The sequence below is a fragment of the Astyanax mexicanus genome, chromosome 1 (genome assembly GCF_023375975.1).
Source record: "Astyanax mexicanus isolate ESR-SI-001 chromosome 1, AstMex3_surface, whole genome shotgun sequence".
Classification (NCBI taxonomy): domain Eukaryota; kingdom Metazoa; phylum Chordata; class Actinopteri; order Characiformes; family Acestrorhamphidae; genus Astyanax; species Astyanax mexicanus.
The window spans coordinates 50,626,618-50,647,218 of record NC_064408.1 but is presented as its reverse complement, the minus strand read 5'-3'; the positions used below and the strand labels follow the sequence as shown (position 1 = coordinate 50,647,218).

At 35.8% G+C, this 20,601-nt stretch overlaps 1 protein-coding gene across 4 annotated transcripts in view; it reads right to left on the bottom strand.

Moving 5' to 3' along the window:
• LOC103023947 (interphotoreceptor matrix proteoglycan 1) overlaps positions 1-19,657 on the bottom strand; it is a 50,359-nt gene extending 30,702 nt beyond the window's left edge. For 2 of the 4 annotated variants that reach the window (XM_049479574.1, XM_049479578.1), the window contains exons 1-11: positions 19,274-19,656; positions 14,218-14,430; positions 8,213-8,379; positions 4,310-4,344; positions 4,155-4,220; positions 3,869-3,934; positions 3,684-3,749; positions 3,522-3,587; positions 3,334-3,389; positions 3,116-3,255; positions 2,076-2,225 (exon numbers count right to left, since the gene is read on the bottom strand). In XM_049479574.1, the coding sequence (XP_049335531.1) occupies positions 2,076-2,225; positions 3,116-3,255; positions 3,334-3,389; positions 3,522-3,587; positions 3,684-3,749; positions 3,869-3,934; positions 4,155-4,220; positions 4,310-4,344; positions 8,213-8,379; positions 14,218-14,430; positions 19,274-19,340 (1,092 nt within the window). In that variant the 5' untranslated portion in view covers positions 19,341-19,656. Of the gene's footprint in view, positions 1-2,075; positions 2,226-3,115; positions 3,256-3,333; positions 3,390-3,521; positions 3,588-3,683; positions 3,750-3,868; positions 3,935-4,154; positions 4,221-4,309; positions 4,345-8,212; positions 8,380-14,217; positions 14,431-19,273 lie in introns of all 4 variants that reach the window. The other 2 variants (XM_049479579.1, XM_049479576.1) reach the window with 2 other exon arrangements.
• Between the last annotated feature and the right edge of the window lie 944 nt (positions 19,658-20,601).

Here is a 20,601-nt window from a genome sequence, read left to right as displayed (position 1 = left end):
TGGTACTGTAGGTTTATGTCAGTTGTGATGAAAGTAGAGTTATGGATGCTGTCCCTAAGAAGACTGTTTAAAAACTTAATGATAAAAAAGATGGCGGCCAACACTACCCACATGTATCAACTGTTACTTTACTAATTAGTGACTCTACCAACTGCTGCCTTGCCTTGGCCAATCATTAATCGTACTTAGATCTGAGAGAACACATTAGCATAAAATTCTCAGTAAACTGAGCCAACATTTAAAATACACTCCAATGTGAAAATGCTTCTATTTCCCAGCTGGGTTAACACACGAGTCTGTGATTAATGAAAAACTGTGACAAAAGAGGTAAAAACATCAGGGGAAATAAACACACATTCAGACATAAATAAAAAATGCAGACTGGTTCTGGCATTGCGTATTCTCTGGCACAATTTGATGAATTAAGCCAAGCCTATCTGTACCAGCGCGAGCTAATCACCTGGCCTTCCCTGGTATGACCTGTCTATCTTTGGTAAGCAGCTTTTCTGCATAGCCCTTCTCCAGAGTACAGCCACAGTAAATTCAGTGACGGTGTCTTCAAGTAAATAAATTGTGCATCATCTAACTAGACTATGATGTCTTGCTGGGAGGCCAAATGAGCTCATAATTCTGAGAATCCACTCATATTTTGAGATAAATATACATAAGACAACCCATTTCAGGTCTGGAACATTTTTCATTTTTTTCATTTTCATTTTTCAGCTCCTCATGGTGGAAACTGACTCAAACTTAGAGGTTCTAATGCTTACTATTCCAAAAGTGGTGAACAGCACTGCTTATTTAAACTACATGATAAACGAACCAATAAAGCCACATCATTACTCTTTAGACATTAAGCCAAATTTGTTAGGATATAAGGGAAACAAATTGGAACAAATTATACAAGACATACTCATTTCTTAATTTATTTTATTATTTTTTTATTTTACTAATAATCATTTATTATTCATTAGTTAGTATCACTTTATTTAGATGGTCCTCTAGAGATGCCTTATAAATTCTCAACTAACATTCAACTGCATGTCTATTAAATACTACTGAAGTCTAAGGTAAAAGTAAATTATGCTCTATTGAATGTAAACCTACACCCAACTCTAACCCAAACTTTAAACTTAACATTTTAGGGATAGATTTAAAGTTTAGGTTAAGGTTAGGGTTAGGTTTTAGGGTTGATTCATGGTTGAGGTGAGTGGTCCAGCAGGCTAAAACGCTGCCACTATGATCGGGAGATGGCTGGTTCGAATCCCAGTCATGCAGCTTGCCATCAGCTGTCAGAGCCCTGAGAGAGCACAATTGACCTTGCTCTCTCTGGGGGGGTAGAGGATGCTCTTTTCCCTCATCAATCCTAGGGTGATGCCAATCAGCACAAGGCATCTGTGAGCTGATGTATTGGAACCGAGTTGCTGCGCTTTCCTACGAGTGCACTGTGATACTACTTCTCAATTCTGCAGCAGCATCAGTTCAAAAACAGGCGGTGGCTGATTTCACATGTATCAGAGGAGGCATGTGCTAATCTTTATCCCACTGGTGTTACATTAGTGATAGGAGATATACAGCTGACTAGCATTTGAATGGGTGGGAAAGTTGGCACAGCTAAATATGGGAGAAAATTAGAACTCAATCTTCAAAAAATAGGATTAGGAGACAATCATTTTACATTCAACTTAGAGTGAATTTGCATTTATTAGATATTCAGTTGAATGTTAGTTGAGCATTAATGAGGCATCTACTATGTAATGGACCATTTATATAAAGTGTTATGTATATACAGAAAAGGAGATGGATGGACCAATAGGATTGAGAGGGAAAGGTGGTCGAAAAATTTATTTTTGGTTTTCTTTGGCTTTTGTGTTAAATACTGTTTTAATGAATAGAAAATAAAATAGTTATACAAAGTTCTAAAACCAGACTAACTTGTCCCTTAGTCTCATACAAACACCCTGATAAAATGAAAACTCAAAGTCAAATTGCCCACATATAAAGATAATACTAACACTCACTGAGTATCCTTAAAGAACCAAGACTAAAGACTAAATGACTCCCTAAACTCTTACCTGGTCTTGTAGGTGGCGTGAAAGGTCATGGTACTGAGGCGAATCAGCATCACCAAGCAGTTCCCTGTAGCCGGGGTCCACCAGGCTGATGCTGAACTCCACTATCTGAGCCACCAGCTCCTCAGGCACCACGTTGGGAATGTCCAAGTCCTGTTAAAACGATAACAAGCTCTGAAGAAATAAAGCTGTGTGGAGTGTTTTTAGAGAACTTTCATAGAGATCTACTGTACCTTTCTCAAGATTTCACCTCTAACAGAGGTTCCACACACAGCTCTAAAGGCAATCATTGGATGGATTAGGCCACTTTTTGTTCTTCCTAAATCCATCAGGAGACTCTGGAGGATCTCTTAATGCCTGTCACAAACTGGGTTCTCTATATTTCTACCAAAAATGTTTATTTTTAGATAGTATTATTTTATGTAGTAAGTATCTCATAGGGAAAATGAATATTTAATACAATTTGATGATGCAACCAACATTTAACATCTGCGTAATATTATGAACTAAAATTTTGATTGGGTTAGTATTATAAATGTAATAGATGTAAATTCTTCATATTTGGTGCTTTTCATGTAGCAGACAGAGATAATTAGTAGTATTGATTTTTAGCGTTGTACAGTTTAATATCCTGTTCTCTGAAGTCAGACTGACTCAGCACTTCTCATTTCTCTGTAATATTCCACTCAGAGATCTTTAATTTCAGGGCGGTTCTGAATTTTTTAAATGGTTGGGTTGTGCTTAGCAGTTCATATCCTGAGTGAAGACTGCATTTCCTTTTCCTTTAAAGCTAATATTCCAGAACATCTACAGCGGACTTTACCACTTGCGGGATGTGTTTAAAAATTCATTGTGAAGTATATTGAATGAGTTAAGAAACTTTCATCACTCTGGCTGTGATGTAAAAATGAAAGCTTTCACCTAGCTTCTCCATATGGCACTACCAGCTAATCTAATGTGAGTTTGCCTGCAAAAAGTGAAGAGTAACAGCTTTAATAGTGCAAGTCCCTATTATTTCAGGGTCTTCGTAACCATGCACTGACCTCCACTGGGAGTTCGTTATTTTCCTCTTCAGAGTTTTCAGAGCTTCCTGTGGGTTCTGTCGGGATGCTGGGGGGGAGAGCTGTGGGCTCGGGCACGTCTACTGGCACCTCAGTCTGGGCTAGGACCTCTTGTGGTTGTTCTGGGACAGCATGTTTTATTTTTAATACTGGAAATATCATGGGAAAACCAAATAATGTTTCTTTTTCTCTGTTCTTACCTGTTATTACTGGTGCAGGATCTGAAACTGGCTTCACCTGTGCTGTTGTTTCTTCTCTATGAATGCAAAATGAACATCTGTGCATTACACAAAAGAATAAAAGACTGTAGACAATGGTTCATGTGCAGCTATTTTGTGGTGGTCTTACCTAGGGGTGGGCAGCAAGACAAAAACACAACTAGTCCTACCTTTCTGGATGCCTGCCTGTAGTTTCTGGCATAGCTTCTGTTACCATCTGTGCAGTTGTTTCTTCTCTGTGAGTACACAATTAATATATACAGTTCATAATATATAAGAGCACACTGGTTCATATCTACTGACCCAGCTATGGCTATTTTTGGTGATCTTACCTTTCTGGAAATGTGTCTGTTGTTTCTGGTACAGACTCTGTTCCTGCCTCTGGTGTTGTGTCTTGTCTGTGGGTGCAAAATGAGCTTTTGTATTTTAAGTGTGCTAATTTTAATGTTGGAGCTTTGGGTTAGTAGATGTATGCATATGCTGAAACTATAGCCACTTTGTAGTGGACATGTCATACCTTTTTGGAATTGTGTCTGTTACTTCCGGTTTGGGTTCTGGTACCGGTTCTGCTGTTGTGTCTTCTCTGTGAATTCAAGATAAATTTAACATGTTATAATCTGTGTTATTGGCTTGATTGTGAGTATTGAATCTCTGATTCCTGCACTTTGACTCCATTCTGGCTGCTCTGTGGGTAGAAAATGAGCTTTTACACAGTAAATGTGCTATTTTTAATGTTGGAGTGTTGATGTTGTAGGTTTACAGATACAGAAATAGTTAATTAAGTCATTTTGTGGTGGTCTCACCTTTCTGGAACTCCATCTGTTGCTTCTGGTAATGGCTCTGTTACTGTCTCTACTGTTATGTCTTCCCTTTAAATACAAAACGCACAAGATTTACATATAATATACAATTTGCAATCATGGATATTGTTTCTGATTGTTTCATGTGGTGGTTTTACCTTTCTGGAAGTTTTTCTCTTTGCAGGTTCATTCTCTGTAAGACAAATCACAAAGAGTCCCACTTTACCACACTAGAACATTATGTTCTAAAACAGGGACACTCAGTCCTTAAGTCCACTAAAATGCTCTTTTTTCTTTGTTTAAGCAAATTATGTAGTATTAAACTTGCCTGGCTCAAATTATTAGTATTAATCTAGCTCCTCAAACTGATGCACATGCACATATTAGAACCTTTGGTGCAATTGTACTTTGCTCAGTACCAAAAAAACAATTTACAAACAGTTTATAAAGGAGTTTATTGTTAAGAACTGGATTGTAAATGCTTTAACCCTTTGATGCACAACAAAGTTTAAATTTCTATATCTTTGCAATAAATTAATAGAATCATTCAATATTCAAAGTATTCCTCAACTAACTTGTTTTTGATCATTGTACATTCTTATTTTATTTCTTTCCTGTCTTACTTTTTAAATAAAAGCCATTTTGTATCACTACTCCTCTAATGCACAACAATTACCCGCATTCATTTTCTATGGCAATTCATGTACGGCTGAGTTTTTCTCTGATATATTGTAGCACTAAATGAATTTAGTCATTCAGACTTTAAGTAATTCCTAAAATAACTCATATATTCTTGTTCACTTTTTTTTTTGTCTTATTTTTGATAAAAGCAAAGGTAAAAATAATATAATGATATATGATGATCAAAAACAAGTTAATTGAGGAATACCTTAAATTCTGAATGACTGAACTAATTTATTGCTAAGATATGACCATAGAAGCCATACATGAAGTTCCACAGAAAATGAATGTGGGTCATTTTTGACCCATGTTGCGCATTAGAGGTGGTATGCATGCATATGTTGCACATCAAAGGGTTAAAGCCCTAAATAGAAAGGGCGACAATGAACTGTTGCTTTTCAAATAGTGATCCCACATTCAATAATCCTGTGTATTAGAATAATGTTTATTCCATTTTTCTAGATCTTACTTTGTCTTTGTTTCCATTAGTCACACTTTAACCTATCATTTTTACACCATTGTAAATAAGTTTAACCATTTTATCACTAAGCTTAATTATTTTACAAGTAAAGATAATGTTACATTAACATTAACTTACATTAAATAACTAAATTAATATTATATATTATTCACTATATTATCAATGAACTCCTTTATAAACCATTTATAATCCCTTTATTATGAGGGTAGTCTTATTTTAAAGCGGTATCCTTGTGAGTAATCAGTGTAAATAAGATTAACTGATTTTAGTAACTCATATATATATATATATATATATATATATATATATATATATATATATATATATATATATATATATATATATATATATATAAGGGTAATTTGTCATGTTTGGATTGAGCTTCTTGACCAACACCACAACGGCCTTAAGACAAAGCTGTCTGCTCTATGAGCCTACAGGGCCTTTACAGCTCAATAATTCAGAATTAAACATGTAACATTTAAATAAGTCCATGTCAGGAAGCATTTGGAACCTTTATTTATGAGTCTGGACACAACAGCTCCTTTCTATTGACAGAAATGCAAGTGGTTTTATTGCTGTATTGAACCGGTGAGTGCTGCTATTCCTTCAGTGATTCATGTTGAGACATGGCAGTTGACGGTAAGCCATCACAGAGCTGTCATGCTGCACTGAAAATCAATCTGTGTAATTAGCACTGGTCATGGAGCACGGGCAATTCTGCAAAGCTGCAAAAACGGGGGTGGAATGGTTATCCTGCATTATCAGCTGCTTCGGGGCTTGTTGTATTACTGCTAAGTTCTATTTTATAGACTGTTGAGGTGAGACGTCTTTAAAGAAGCTAAGGAATGTTCTAAAATAATACAGGCTTGGGATGTTCTGTTTGCCCTGGATCTATATTGAAGAGCTCTATATATTTAGAGTGTTAAATCTTTAAACATGTTCCTTTCATGAATAATCGAACGCTCATGTATTCATTTGTATTCTTCTGCAATTTTCATTCTGAGTTTCAAGGTGTTAAGTTCCACAGGGGACATTATCAATGCATGAGCTGAGCATGAAATATACTTGTTCTTATTTACCGTCTCTAAGCTATGCATTTCATAAGACTAGACACTTAATCTTTATTTGTATACGCCTTCTCAGTTTGCTCAGATCTGGTATTTGATTTTCTATTAAATATTCCAGAGCATTCTTCAGCATACATGCTGACATCTGTCTTTAAGATATTTCACTTTAACTGCAGCGGTGACTGTGTTGTACAGCAAGTCAAGATATATCTGCTGTCATACAAGAGTATTGATTGTGAGCGATTCTTATGTGTGGCCTTACATTGACCCTCAAGGTAATAAAGTATAGGATAGCTGTCATGTAGCTGTTGTATAATCTGTTGCATGCAATAAAGAACATACAATTCTAGTATATGTATCCTACAGTAAGGAAAAAACAACTGGGGATTCATTTGCTCAGGAGGGTCATTCTGTGTGTTCATGTAAATATATATTACATAACTTAATTCCAAATTTATTAAAACTACTATACTCGGGCTGGGTGAATCTTCTTCTTTTCATTCTCTGAACAGCATTAATTCTTCCTAGTATGAACATGATTGAGATGGAAGATTGGAAACATTCCATTGAGATTCTGGTCTATGTTAAAATTATTGCATTTTATCTGAAGCACCATACAATTGCAAATCTTCAAATTGCTGTTTAAGACATGCCAAAGTTCAGTTGGATTCAGTTGGATTTAGATCTAAATCACTGGAAACTGTTAATGTTAATTAAACCAGTTTGAGATGCCTTTTATGATGAGTTTTATGAAATTCATGCATTTTCATGCTAGTATCTCTCAAAAGATGAAGGGATGTACAGACATAGTTACATAGCAACAATACCTAAATATGCTGCAGGTTTCAACCAATGATTGATTGGAATTAACAGGCTCAAAGTGTGCCCAAAACACCTTACCCACAGCACTGTACCACTCCCACTAGACTGGACTGTTGAGACAGCAAAGATTGGGTCCATTAATACAATAATTTGGTGCCAAATTCTGACCATTCCATCTGTGGGCCTTACCAGAAATCAAGATGCATCAGACCAGTCTATGTTTGTTTAGGCTAATTTCCAGGTTTGGTCTGCCTGTCCTACTGTAATGTGTTCTGCTGTCATAGCCTATCCACCTTAAGGTTGGATGTGTTTTACATTCTGAGATGCTTTACTGCTCAGGACAATTGTACAGAGTGGTTATCTGAGCTACTGTAGCCTTTCAGTCGGCTCCAACAAGTCTGAACGTTCTCATTCTGAGTTAAATCTAGAGAAGCTTGTGCTGAAGATCCCAAAAAATCAGCAGTTCCAGAGACCTGTCATCTGATGTTATACAAATCTGGAAAAAATAAGAGACCACTTAACGATAATGTTTTTTTTTCCTTGATTTTACCAAATTGAAAACCTCTGGAATATAATCAAGAGGAAGATGAATGATCACAAGCCATCAAACCAAACTGAACTGCTTGAATTTTTGCACCAGGAGTGGCATAATGTTATCCAAAACCAGTGTGTAAGACTGGTGGAGGAGAGCATGCCAAGGTTCATGAAACTGTGATTTCAAAACCAGGGTTATTTCATCAAATACTGATTTCTGAACTCTTAAAACTTTATGAATATGAACTTGTTCTCTTTGCATTATTTGAGGTCTGAAAATTCATCGATTTCTTATTTTCTGCAAATAAATGCTCTAAATGACAATATGTTGTCTGTAGTTTAAAGAATAAAACAACAATGTTCTGCTGTGTGTTCTCTGCTTCTGTACATTCAGTTGTGTCTTCTAAACCTCCTTTTCTCTTCTGTTGTACAGAACAATGAAAGCAATTACAGCGGATGTTTGTGCTGCTCACCCTGTACACCATGTCCATGTGCTCGTCAGAGCTGCTGAAGTTCTGGGCCAAGTCTGAGATGCAGAGAGAGTCGTGCTGACACGTGTGGACCCATCTCTGATACTCGCTGGTGCCGGGAATCCTGTCAAAGAAGATCCGGAACGCCTCCCATACTGCCTCCTGACACACTGACAGAGTGAAAGACAGTAAACAGTCAGGTGCTGCAAAATGCTTCAGATCAGTCATTGTGGACCTGCCACAGGTCAACAGACACCATCTTTTAAACCTCACTGCAGAAAAGAAAACATCTTTTTGAACATGAATTATGAACCTTGTGGTGCTCATACTTCATCCTGACCATATTCCTCTCTGGATAAACACTGACAAGAAAAGGATATATTGTGTGCGTTGTAACCCATCCTTTGCCACACCACCCCTCCCCCACCGCCCAAAAAAATAAATAAGGCTATATCATTTTTAGGTGATTTACACAGAGGGAGAACATGATTAGCAAGGGTTTACATGTTGCAAGTTTCCATTCAAAATGAAATCAATGAAATCAATGTTTTTAGTAGTAAAAGTACAAAATGTATATGTTTTATATACTATGTTTATATTGTGTATATGTAATATTTAGGTAGGTTTAGTAGGTCAATAATACAGTTTCTATTCAAATATGACAACTGAATAGAAACTGTAGAAAAAGTATGACATTATATACACATTATTGATTTTTAATAATTGTAGTATCTATAATCCTTTGTATGCCTTGTATATGCTTTGTATAGATGTTGGGAATAGTCACAAGTGAAGAAATATTGAAAAAAGAAATATGATTAAAACCTATTCTGTGATAGTGTGGCCCAACTGTAAAAAAGCATGTAAACAACAACAACTAGAGCTAAACTAAAGCGCAAACTAAATTCTTCTAATTCCTTCCCATTTTAATTTTATGATTTACTGTTGTACAGTTATAAAATGTCACCCACCATTATACAATTAAAGAGTCCAAAACGCATTTCATTCATAAGAAAACACCTTTGGAACCCCCCAAAAATAGTATGTGCCTATAATAATGTAATCATCTTATCATGCAACAAAAATGTGGCTACAAGTGAACTATTCACTGTTACAGATGCATTATGAACTGTATAAACTAAAGTTATCTAATACAGATTTTACTCAAGTGTGTATCAATTATGTAATTACATATTTTTGTAATAGGATGTGTGAAGCTTTTTAAACTTTCTTTTTATCTAGACTTTTTGTAATTATAAAATTCTTTCTTCAGGTTCTTCAGTTTAAAACATCGTCCTTCATTGATCCAAGAGTGGTTTTAATGTGCCGCAGCTATGAATTTTTGAGCCCCCTTTTTATAAGGGTCTATAATACAATATAAATTCTCATTTATTTCCCTCAGAGTAAAAGATGGCGAGAGATTTTATTGATTTTTAATAATGTAATATCTATAATGCTTTATGTACATGGATTGTATAGATGTTGGGAATAGTCACGAGTGAAAGAATGTGGAAAAAACAAAAAAACTTGAAGTATAAAAATAATAACAAAACATACTATTAAATATGATTACAACCTATTCTGTGGAAGTGTGGCCTAAATGTAAAAAAAAAACATGTATAAAACAACAACAACTAGAGCATAGTGACTTTTCATTGATATTCCTTGTCTTTTTAAAAGCACAAACTAAATTATTCTAATTCCTCCCATTCTTTAGCAAGTTTTACTGTATTGCCCACTTATTACAGTCATAAAATGTCACCCACAATTATACAATGAATCTTATTCATAAGAAAAGACCTTAAGAGCCCTTAAATTAGTATGTACCTCTAATAACTGTGTAGTTTCACAATCATCTTATCATGCAACACTAGTGTGGCTACTAGTGAACTATTCACCATAATAGGTGGATTTTGAATTGTTTAAACACAAAGTGTGCATATCGTCGCTGTCCAATGAAAAACACTTATCTCCAAAACAACAACTTTACAGGAGAGAGAAAAAACTTGTAAACGTTCAATACAAGTCAATGTAAAAAGAGTTTATTTCAGGTCAAATTGAAGAGTTTCTATTGGTCCGTTCATCCAAAAAATTGGCACAATGTAAGGGACAGTTTGTTTGTTCAAACTATGTAGTAAACAAAAAATCGACAAAAAATGGAGATAAGTGTTTTCATATGACAGCGATGATATATTATATTATTACATATTTGTAAGATGGTGTGTGATCTTTTTAACAAGACAATTTTTGTGATTATAAAATTCTTTTTTCCGATTCTTCAATAACATTTGTGAATGACCCCACTCATCTCTCACACGAACTGTTCTCCCTCCTGCCTTCGGGAAAAGGTACCGCAGCATCAGGTTCAGCACGACCAGATTCTGCAACAGCTTCTACCCCCAAGCCATCAGACTCCTCAACTGCAGAGACTGAACTGATGGTTTTTCTGTACATGCACACACACTCTTACCCCACTTACCCCAGAAAATGGAAAGCACTAAAAACCCTACAACCTCACAGGATTCTATTGCACACTGTGTAATAGAGGTAATTACTACCTCACTGGTCTTTTTTGCACACTGCAAAATTTGCACACTGTCTTGTTATTTATTATTCTTTGTCTGTATTGTGTTGTATTGTCTGTCTGCACTTTTGTACTGTTGCACTATTGTTCTGTCTACACTGTGTTTATGTGCACCATAGTCCCTGGAGGAACGTTGTTTCGTTTCACTGTGTACTCTGTATATAGCTGAAATGACAATAAAAAACACTTTGACTTTTGACATTGCTTTTTTGAAATATCGTCCTTCATGGATCCAAGAGTGGTTCTAATGTGCCGCAGCTATAACTTTTTGAGCCCCCTTTTTTATAGGGGTCTACAGTACAATACTAATTCTCATTTATTTCCCTCAGAGTAAAAGATGGAGAGAGATTTCTCAAAACTGGGCTTGTGGTTCTGTCTCTTAACTAAGCTCTATGAGGCTTAAAGAAAGTAGGAAGCAAAAAAAAAGAATAAACGAAAGTGTGGAAATGAAAAACATCTTAATGTGGGCATTCAAGGGCATTAATCGTGGTCGGCAGTGGTGCTGCTGTTGGCCTGGTCCTGCGTGTGAGCACTCCTCCTCTCCCTCCACCTCCTCGCAGCTCCTATAAACTTTGCTGAGATAAGAGTTTCTTTTTCTCACACTGCGAATATTACAGCTGTGATGCCTCAGCCTTTTTAATGTGCAGAGGAGTTTCATTCGCAGCCCTTCGAGGCGAACAGGCCATCGCCAATATTACATTTCTCATTCGGGGTGGCATGTGCACTAGCGCCTGATCGCTGTGCAAGAATGACAGCATGCCATGCATGTCATATATATGTCATATATGCTGAAATAATGTGCCTCAAGGTTGTCTTATGATACTGAATCCATGTTTCTAGCTTCATAGGTTAAAAGGCCTCTGGATTTTATATTTGATTGCTATTCTTATTAATGTGAGAGCTATTTCTCTGCTTTTTGATGTGCTTTAATGATATCGGAAGCCTACTAACTGTGATAGGGTTCGACATCAAAGTGATGCCACCATTTAAGAAGAATTAGGTAGTATATTCTTTATGTGAAAGATCAGAGAGATCATCACCAAATAATTAGCTTAAAATAGACCAAAACATCTCCAGTGATGACACCAGATGAAGAATGGTAGTCCAAGAAAGCATAATTGGCCTCGCTCGGGTCCCCTTATCATTCGGTGCGATGCTGGAAAATTTGACATTTACAGTTCTCCAGCATGTTGAGTTGTCCCAGGAATCTCTGTTAGCAGCAGAGGAAGCCCAGGTAACAGGTGGGAAGTTGTGATCATTAAAACCCAGAAGATCAGAGGTGATGTCACAGTCATCAGAGGCTGTGAGTCTAAGACAGCGTTACTGGCTTTGCTTTGTCTAGGTGAACTGGGTGAATTGGTGACTCCCATTACATTGGCTTCCTTGATGCGAGCCAATACTGGGCGTCTTTGAGTCTGCACTAAATAATGTGTTGAGCTGTCAAATTATGCTGAATTGTTGGCAGTTAAAAAATGCAGTGGTGCTTTACATGTTAACCTTTACCATCTCAGCTGGGTGGTGTCATGTAGTGTTATTCATGCCATTAATAAACTGGGGAGAAATGTGATTACCCCACTGCAGTGATTACCCCTTATACCCGGCACAGTTTTAGATTCTCTAAGATAAAGGAGGGCTTTATAATCATTTGATGGACTTGATTAGGTTTGTTCTGTATAGGGAGAATAGAGCAGGGGGTCCTAGGACTACACAGATATAAAAAGATATAAAAAAAAAGATGTCTGGGACACTAATACAATCCCTAACATTTAATCATAATTGGTCAGGGATTAATTCAGCAAAAATCTACTGGAGAAAACTAGTAAAAAGAGTATTTTTGTATGTGATGCTTGCTTGATCACTTTAAAGACAAAAAAAAAAAAATTGAGGTTGTGCACATTGCAAGTGCATTGATTTATCAGGACATGTGTAATTTATAGAGGTGACTGGTTAATCTAAAGCTACATCTATCCTATGGTATCACACATAGGATTTCCCTCTTTCTTTCCTTTCTGTGTTCTCTATTTATCTCTTCTACATGTATGGAGATGCCCTGTTCCTGATGTTCCCAGCCTGGCTCTCCACTGCCCGCTGTGTTGTTCTCCGGCTCTGCAACCCTGCACTGATTTACATTAACACACTCAGTATCTGTTTCTGTATTAGCTATAGCTCTATAGTTTGTGCCCATCACATTTTTATATTCATAAATTAGTACCTGTTATATTAGCTATAGCTCATTCTCTGTACTGTTATATTACCCATAGTTCACATTAATTCTCTGTACTGTTTTGTTCTGTTATTTGTTTGTTGAGTAGGATGGGTTTGTTGTATTGTATGAGAGTTTCATGATAAATCAAATATTTAAAATGACTCCAAAATAAAATCTTTATACACTGACGTCCATTGAAAGTTACGTTTTTTTTCCTTGCCCTGTAAAGCTACTACACTGCTAAAAACTAAGCTTGAAATTGTCCACCTTAATGGTTTTTAAGTCAGCTGACCAAAAAATATTGAATTACCCTCATTGCCTAAACTAACTTTATTAAGTGTCTTGTTTAATCTTGGTCTAACTAAATAATCTGTGTTGGCAAAATTGACAAATTATAGTTGAACCCTATTTGAGGCCAATCCAACTATTTTGCACATATTTTGCTCAGTTTGACTCTTTAGTTGAACAGGGTGTACTGAGCAATTCTGCTGGGGTTTTTAACCTGATGCTGGTCAAACATCAGGCTGAAGTCATTCTTCACAGGCTACTGTCTTCTCTTGTGATATATATGTAATAGTTAATTGCCTTTCCTCAGTGTTTATGTATGACAATAAGACAGATATATAACTGTCATAAATTCCCACTTTACAGTTGCTATCTTAAGTATAGTATATTGTTTCGCCCACTACATGAGTTTTTTTTAAATCATCTTTTTATTGGGTTTTCCATTATTTGTAACAATAGAAAATATTAAATATACAAAAGTATACAAACTCTGGGTTAATAGTATAATACAGAACATAAAAAAGTTTGTGTCTCCTAATGCAAAAATATATATAAGAACATATTTTTTTCCTGTGCCAAGTCTGAACACAGAAGGGACAACCAATATGTGAGTTTGATTAATGTAAAAACGTGTCGTTGACACTGTTTATCCAAAAGTCAGCAGAACTTGTAATACACATTTCATACAGTATAACTTAAATTAAGCCACCTAAAATCATAAAGTATAATATAGTAAAGTATTTAAGTTGATAGACGATTTGAATGTTTTTATAGACATGAAAAGTGTATATTTCTACTTTTTAACACTAGTAATGGTTTTTTGCAATATGTAAAAATCTAGCACCTCAAAATTTCAGTTTTACAGTGTATTTTGGAGTCTTTCTTTGGACACCGATTATGTAGATGTGTTTGAGTCTGAAGGGAAACTCTCACCTCTCAGTTTGTAGTAGGCCTGGTGACTGGCTATAACCTCCCTGAGGGTCTCCTGGGGGCACACCTTGACCCCCGAGTGGAAGAACGCTGACCTCTTGGTCCGATGCCTCTCCAGTTCAAATACGGACTTGATTCTGGACGTCTGCCTGGATGTGCTCAGCAGTTCCGACAGATGAAGGGAGCCAACAGCTTCTGCTGCTCGTTCGTTTCCTTCTGGAGCAAGAAGAAGAAGTATGTTTTTTAATGGTCATTCATCATGCACAAGCAGTGGCTATGTTGTGCATGTATGATTAATGGAGATGCTGATGCATTGTGGAGAGCTTGTTACTATAATGGGCGAGAGTGTGCTACAAACATATTGTTCCCCCCACACTGCACGTCTGCACTCAGCAAGGCTCATTATTAGCCTGTATTATATTTTAAATGGCTGTGTACTGAGGGGAAGAGTGGTAAATGCTGCTGAGTGTCACATGCAGAGACAGAGAGAAAAAGAGAGAGAGAGAGAGAACTCATCCATCAGTCCTTTCACCTCACTGGCAGCAGTAATTATACCCTAAATGATACGACGTAGCTGCTTCATATTGACAGTCACCAAGGAAACAACAAAGATTGGAATCCTGTTGGAATCCATACATTTCCATTTCATTTTCAGCACCGTCAGATACCTGATAACTCCCAGTCACTCTGCTGAACGCATTCACTAAACTGACCTATGTGAGCATCATTTTAAAGACATTTTAACGCTGATATCTACAGGGAGAGAAATGCCCCCCATCACACTCTCCCTCGCTTTTCATTTCCATTCCCGTGGGGTATGGGAAGCCCACTCCAAGCTGCGATTCTGTTGTTCTTTCCGAACAGGCAGCTCTCGGTAAACAAAGCTTGATTGTTTGACAGGTGGCAGAGCTGTCATAAGAATGGCGCTATACACCTGATCGATATGCTCTATTGAATATGTCAGTAGGTTCAGTGTGGAGGAGGATGAGAGAATCTGAGAGAAAGGAAACACTGACCAGGTCACCCATCTGCCATTTTGACAACAAGCTAAATATCACTGTATTAGGTTAATAGGCAGCCTGAGCAGTTCCTACACAGAGTCAAGGTTTAAGAAATATCTATTCTGAGTACCTGTATAACAATGAATCAGTGCGTAAGGGCAACACAAATACCGTAAAAAAAAGATTCATATTTAGACTGAATATAATAAAACACTTCCTACGAATCCTGTATTCATAATGCGCTATGAATTAATTTGTAATGTAATTAAATGACAAACATGATAATACCTTAAAATCACGATTTACAAGTTATAAGCTTGTAAAATAACTGTACCGTAATGGTAACAGGTTCTGTAAATGTCATGTCTACTAGACTCTATAAACATACTCAAAATATATGTTAAATACATAACTATTTTAAATAAATATTTATAAGCACATATAACACATAAGGTATTGTAAACATGGCTGTAAATATCTCTAAAAACATATAACACATTACATCTTTGTTTATTATGCATTAAAATGTGTGACCATTATGCATTGTCAGCTGTGTTTATATGATGTTATATGTCAATACCAATTCCAACCACTTGGAATCATTATTATTATTAAACGTATGTTACATATTGTAATAGAATATCTTATATAATTTATAAAGTATTATAATGTGTTGTTGTACACTCTAATTAAGGTAAAGATGTTCATCATGGGAGTATGTTATTAGTAGCAGATATATGATTTTAACCAAGATGTGTAACATATCACAAACACTCCTTATAATGAATTACAATCAAAATGTATAATACATAATAAACATATCTGTAATGTGTTATACATTTTACGCATATTTATATCCATGTTCATGATTCCTTATGAATGCATTATAATGTATGTTTATATCGTATGTTTATATAAGTACATATATTGACATACATAATACATTAAAATATAGAGTATAACATTAACATTGCTATACAATAAAAAAAAACATGTATAGCAACTTTACAGGACAAAGATAAAACATTTTTAATTTTCATTGAAAGTCAATGTACGAATATTTTATTTCAGGTAATTTTGGAGAATTTGTATTGGCCCATTTATTAAGAAATGTTCACATTATGTAAACGAAAAATCTACAAAAATTTAGATACTTGTTTTCCACAGCAGTGACAAAAACATGCTTAATAATGCTTTATGATGCCTCATAATTAATTTCTGTTAATGAAAAAAGTTTACATACTAATATAATTATGCATTATAAAACAGGTCTGCTACTGTTTGTTTTAAAAGTTACAATGCAATATAACATTATCTTTGTTTTAATAAATTTTATAAAAAGAGTTATAAAAAGATTTTATAAAGTTTTAACTTTAATATGTTTTTATTGTTAAATAAAAATAACATTTAAAAATCATTATGCAGGGTCACCAACAGTTGAAGTGAAGTGAGTTTTATGTGTCTTTTAAATGCACAGTATTTTATTGTTCATTTTATTGTTCTATATAAGTTACAGAGCTTTATATATACATAAAGCAAAATAAAGGCTCTGTATTTGTATCATGACAATAGTAATCATTTTAAAATGGCCTGATGCCCAGATCACCAGAACAAGATGTTCACGTTCATTTGTAGATTTGTAGGTTTTTTTTTTCTTTCAGTTCTAAATCACCAACACCATGTTTAGAAACATATGATAATTATTAGTGATTACATATTTTTCACTTCTATTCGGTTTTGTATGCATTAGAACCTAGAAACTTGGTACAATAATAAATATATGAATAATAAAAACATAAAAAATAATCAATGTTTAGGCATTGTGTTTGTTTTAAAAGCTATGTGTGCACAGTATATGAGGACAATGTGTCCTCTAATCTCTAATGATCCAGAGAAAGAGAGGGTCTTAGCCTGGGTCTTCTTCAAAATGAGAGATGCTGTGAAGCTTTGTTTCAAATTTCAGATTCTCTATGGTTTATTTGATCAAAAATAAAAACTACAAACGGTAAGGTTTTTGAGGACAGAACACAATAACTCAGAATAGTGTCCTAACCTGGTTCTTCTTTAGATCATGATTTATTTTATGCTGTTTATGCTGTATTTTTGTTTTAAGAATTTCCCATAATTATTCAAAATGGAGCTAGCATGTTGACAGTGGCACTTTGTTAATTAAGACCTTCCATTGAATAACTACATATCCTCCATTTCTCCCTATTGTGATAAATGAGTTAATCTTTCTTAAAAAAATACAACTTTTAGACATTAAAAAAGTAAAATGTGCTTTACTTAAACTGATACTTTGTCAATCATGAAGGCACTTAAAGAAAACAGCTGATTTCTCACACACTAAGAAAAGTAAGTACAGATTTGTACTTAAAGGAGTACAAAGCTTGTCGCTGGGGCTGTCCTTTATATTGAGGTACAAAAAAGTACCTTTCAGTGAAAGTCATTTTTTGTACCCATGTTTTTTGTGCCAGTAAAGATTATACACATTATAAACATTATCATTAACTAAATATGGCTCAAAAACTTCCAAAATCCAAAATTGCCTGCCTTTTTAAATAAAAATGTGCAATTTAAATATATATAATTTATTAGTGCAGTGATACAGAATACTGAATGTACCCTTTGGCTGGTTAAATGGTACAAATTTGTACTTATTGCTGTTAGAAAATACTTTGTACTTCAGAGGGAACAAATCTGACCCTGTAAAGACCAATATTGTACCTTTGAGTACAAAAAAGTACTCATATCGTACCTTACACACTAAAAAAAGAAAGTACAGATTTGTACTTAAAAGGGTACAAAGCTTGTCGCTGGGGCTGTACCTTATATTGAGGTACAAAAAAGTACCTTTCAGTGAAAGTCCTTTTTTGTACCCATGGTTTTTATGCCAGTAAAGATTATAAAAATGTTTGAATTATCATCAAGTAAATATGGCTCAAAAACTTGATGATCGAAAATTGTCTGGCTTTCAAAAAAAAAATGTGCAATTAAAATAGATATTGTTTATCAGTACAGTGATACAGAATACTGAATGTACCCTTTGGCTGGTTAAATGGTACAAATTTGTACTTATTGCTGTTAGAAATTACTTTGTACTTCAGAGGGAACAAATCTGACCCTGTAAAGACCAATATTGTACCTTTGAGGGTACAATTATAAAGAATGTACCTTTGAGTACAAAAAAGTACTTGTATCGTACCCCTGTTTTTTAGAGTGTAGTTTTTTTGAGTGGATATTGATATATGATATATTGTATTAATTGGAAGGGCTCAATGATGCGTAATGTTTTGTAAGTTACAAATAAACAACTCCAAATAAGATCACTGTATCTAATTAGTGGCAGGTTTCATTCACTGTTAACCATGTTAGCATGTTTGAGTAAAGTGGTCCTTTAATCCAATCTGGTATGCCACTGGCCACCCTGGTGTGCAATTGGCCGCCACACGCAGAGCGTTCGCAGCAGTCATAGCCTCGTAGCACATTAGTGTGCGGTCCTGCCAAGACGTTATGCAACGGCAGCAGGGCTGTTTTCGGATCTTGAATGTATTCTTGGTACACGGCAGGACAAAGCCGTGTTCGTTGGGTTTAACAAAGACTCTATAGGCTGCGATGTTACTGACTGAGAACAGCAATTTAGTGCATCACGATTATAAGACTTAGCTGTTTTTTAAAACTTATGGAATTAATGAGAAAGTTTGTCGATTGAACTTCTCATGAGGCATTGCATAAATCAGAACTTTTTTTTATTCACAAGGCTTTAGATTGTTAATAGTTCATATATTACTAGTGTTACAGCTTCAGACGACACAATACAATAAATTATATGTTAATTAATGTTATGTTAACATTAACACTGAAACCCATGTTAAATTCATATAAATAATACCAATAACCTTGAACCTTAAAAAATAGCTTCCCATAAAGTTCTATCACTTTTCTCTAGTTTTATTTAATGATTGGTTGGTAGCAAATCTACTAAATCTACTAAATCTCTGTGTCCCTTTATCTATTAGGTGTAATTGCCTGTGCACAAAGCCAGAGCAGAGTCTTACCTGTGCCGGCTGCTCCAGATAGAGCGAATAGGAATAGGCCAAGTAGAAACCCGCATTTCAAAGGCATGGTGGTACACGCAGCAGGACTTTCAGGTGCTCTAACTCAATCTCGACAAGCTTGTCTACCTCAGGTAGATGTCGGGGGAATGAGTCTAGCCATTGGAGTGAGACAGCAGAGACTGGACGTCTTCAAGCGAAGCTTTGAAACTCATAATCACATTGGTCTCGATGCCTCAATACAGTAGGTGGTACGAATTCCTTGATGTGACAGGAGGAAGCGATCAGCTGAGCCCACCCGAGTCAGGGGGTGGTGGAAGAATGTATGTGTGTGGCAGTTCTCGAAGAGCCGCAAGCCTCGGCGGTGAGGTTAAAAAAGCAGGCTCTGTTTCGGGAATAATCTGTTTATCTGCTGCTCAGACATAATCCCTGCTTTACCCCGTGGACCACGCCCGCGTTATCCTTTTAGTGGCTTTCTCTTTGAGCACCTGTCGGCTACGGCGTCTGTGACGGTTCTGACAGCTTCGACTGGCACCCTGACCCACCGCCACCCGGGTCTTACCCTTTCTTACCTAGGAGCCCCTGAGACCTGCGCTCAAACACCTACAACTAACTTTATTAATAGCCCAGCCTTCAGACTTTATCTCCTTCCCACAACAGCTAGAGCAGTTCATGGTTCCAGCAGACTGACCACTTGTTCTTTAGTGGGCAGGACTGCAGACAGTTGTTGTGTCTCCTAAGGACTTTAGAGAGTGCCTTTTTTACTGGAAGCAGAAAAAAAGAGGATTTATTTTAGTGGAGGCGTTTTAGAATAAGCCTGATGAAGCAAACAGCTTATTAATAATTTTAAAAGGCAAAAAACGACAACAATGCTATTTGAAATATGCATTATACTTGTACAATGATGCGGCACGACAAGTTTAGCCAACAATCACAGTTTCCAAAAATGTTGATTTAACACTGGCGGATTTACTGTGCACTGCTCTCACTAAAACTCAAATCCCGTCAAAACATATTTAATGTGAAATGTGCTTCTTTAGTTCTGCACTCATGCTAGCAAGTAGCTAGCAAATAATAAAAGCTTATAGCCACTAGTTCACACTAGTTAGTCCAAACTAGGGATGCACTGATACCGGTATGAAGTATGATTATAAGTAAATTTATTTTGTAGTTGCAGTACCGATACCTACTTAGAATTAAACAATTATGTAAGTATTATGATCATTATGTAATAGTGTAGTTCAGAGGTCGGCAATTAAGTTTGACCATGGGCCAGATATTTTCAGATATTGGGCAGCAAAAAAAAATCTGTTTTGGAAAATAAAGTGTAA